The sequence below is a fragment of the Ammodytes marinus genome (assembly GCF_949987685.1).
Source record: "Ammodytes marinus genome assembly, chromosome: 12".
Lineage (NCBI taxonomy): Eukaryota > Metazoa > Chordata > Actinopteri > Uranoscopiformes > Ammodytidae > Ammodytes > Ammodytes marinus.
The window spans coordinates 21,619,232-21,621,156 of NC_137216.1; the positions used below are offsets into that span (position 1 = coordinate 21,619,232).

The following is a 1,925-nucleotide window of genomic DNA, read 5'->3' on the forward strand; positions in this document are numbered from 1 at the left end:
AATAATTACAAGCGTTTTTCATAACACAACACACACTCATTCAGAGAAAGTTCCATCCAGTGGCCGCTCCAGTCCCTTTATCAGCGCTACATTGTGCTGATGAGTTTTTGTTTGTCAGTGTGAGCTTTTCTTAAAACTTGGGGCAGTCCTTTCTCAACACGTATTTACAGCGTCTCGTCCAGTAGTCATCAAACCACATGGCAGCGTTCGGAAGGCTCTTCAATATCCCTTCTTTCCTCTGAATCTTGATCTTGCATCGAGCTGTCAAAAGAGGACAGATGACAGTGAGCCTGCAGCACAGCTATCAGTTATCTTTTACAGAGTAGGATTATATTTTAAACATCAGCCATTAGTATCTGAAAGTAACGTTTTTGTTTCCTTGTGATTCTGGTCCCACAGCCTGGAGAGACACCGCAGAAAAGTGGAACATTAAACATTCAAACATTTATTTTTACTCTTTCACTTCCCACATATATTTTCTCAAGTTTAAAGTCATCACAGTTCAACTTACCATCGACCTCTTGCACTCAAAGAACGAAGTCTGCAGCCCTCTGCAGTGGCCTTCCTTTAAACACTCACTGGGCATCTTCCCCTCCTGACAAATAAGGAAACCAGTTTGAATAAGCTGGGTCATCGAATGTGCATACCGGTAATCTTCATAGGAAAATAGGTTTTAAAAAACAATATAGTCTTCTTGGCCAATGTTTTTGAGCATTGGAATTCAGACCTAAATTGGGGTTTAAAATTTGGAATGAATGTTGGGTGTCGAAGTTGTTTGCATTATGAAGATTGAGTAATGCATCTCCTATTATTTCAGTTTAGGCCCAATACGTGTATGAAATCTACCCAAAATATGAGCTGGTAAAAAACATTTAGTTCATAGATATCCAGCAAAAAAGTACCAGTGTTGAGGCATCATTCTGCACAGGTGGATTTGTTTAAGTGGAGGCAGAACTGGGCATAATTCACCAGAAGGAGTAACGTTGTAACGTTACTCCTTCTGGTGAATTATGCCCAGTACTAGTACATTTTTGATATGTTGACATAGCCCTAACCGTGTTACAGTAGCCGAGAATGGCCATGCTCGTACGCTATTTTTGATTCCTGGATAACCAGCTTTGTTATAGCATAATCTAGCCTACCAAACACAATTTACGATCATGGCCGTTTTGGGCTTTCGTACAACATGAAACTAAAGAAAACAGTAATTAGGCTAATGTTCTAATGTTTACTGTAACATAAAACACGACTTTGTGGGTCCAGCACGACATCTGGGAAACAGATAGACACATTTTCCATGAGCTGCAGGTTAATATAAATAGTACTAATATCCAAATGTGCGCTTGTTTCACACCTATATTGCGGTTATTTTGACTAGAGGACGTTTACTTACCTTGAGCACGCAGTCGTGCTGAAGGAGACAGGCTTTAAAGTCCTCTCTGATGCCGGCGCAGGCTCTGAGGTCTTCCTCTTTGTCCTCGTAATATTTCGGCATTGTGCAGAATCCACCGAAACACTAATTTCCTCTTATTTGTGAGGTCAAAAGCACAAGAACATGCTAGATAACAGCAGCAGCAGCAACAACGTTATAGAAGCTTGCAGCCATGTTTGTCAAACGGCATGATGGGAACACGGAAGTACCCTGACCGAAACAAAGAAATGCATGCTGGGTGGGCTTGTAGTTTTTTCATTAATGTTTGTTTAAATGTTTAAAAGGAATACGGACTGATCATTATCCCTTTGTGAAAAGTTAAATAGGATATTTCAAATTCATTATCTGGTTCATCGTGTTATTACTGTCAAATTAAACCTGGTGATGCAGATGGCATGAGTAATACACACAACCAAATCACAATACAAAAAAAAATGGCCATGACTTCTAACAACTTCTATAATTTATTTCAAAGATGTCCATGAAAAATGAC

The 1,925-nt window shown here is 39.6% G+C and overlaps 1 protein-coding gene across 1 annotated transcript; it reads right to left on the minus strand.

Annotated features, from left to right (window-relative positions):
• Positions 1-6: 6 nt before the first annotated feature.
• On the minus strand, positions 7-1,594 carry coa5 (cytochrome C oxidase assembly factor 5). Its single transcript, XM_080037857.1, has 3 exons — positions 1,394-1,594; positions 512-595; positions 7-261 (listed from the first exon to the last, which is right to left on the minus strand). Exons 1-3 carry the CDS (start codon positions 1,493-1,495, stop codon positions 220-222), a joined length of 228 nt encoding a protein of 75 aa, XP_079893983.1. The 5' UTR covers positions 1,496-1,594; the 3' UTR covers positions 7-219.
• Between the last annotated feature and the right edge of the window lie 331 nt (positions 1,595-1,925).

Coding starts and splice junctions, on each gene's coding strand:
- coa5 (XM_080037857.1), bottom strand. CDS start 1,495: ATGCCGAAATATTACGAGGACAAAGAGGAAGACCTCAGAGCCTGCGCC. Junction 596..1,393: donor AGCACGACTGCGTGCTCAAG/GTAAGTAAACGT, acceptor CTTATTTGTCAG/GAGGGGAAGATGCCCAGTGA. Junction 262..511: donor TTGAGTGCAAGAGGTCGATG/GTAAGTTGAACT, acceptor CTCTTTTGACAG/CTCGATGCAAGATCAAGATT.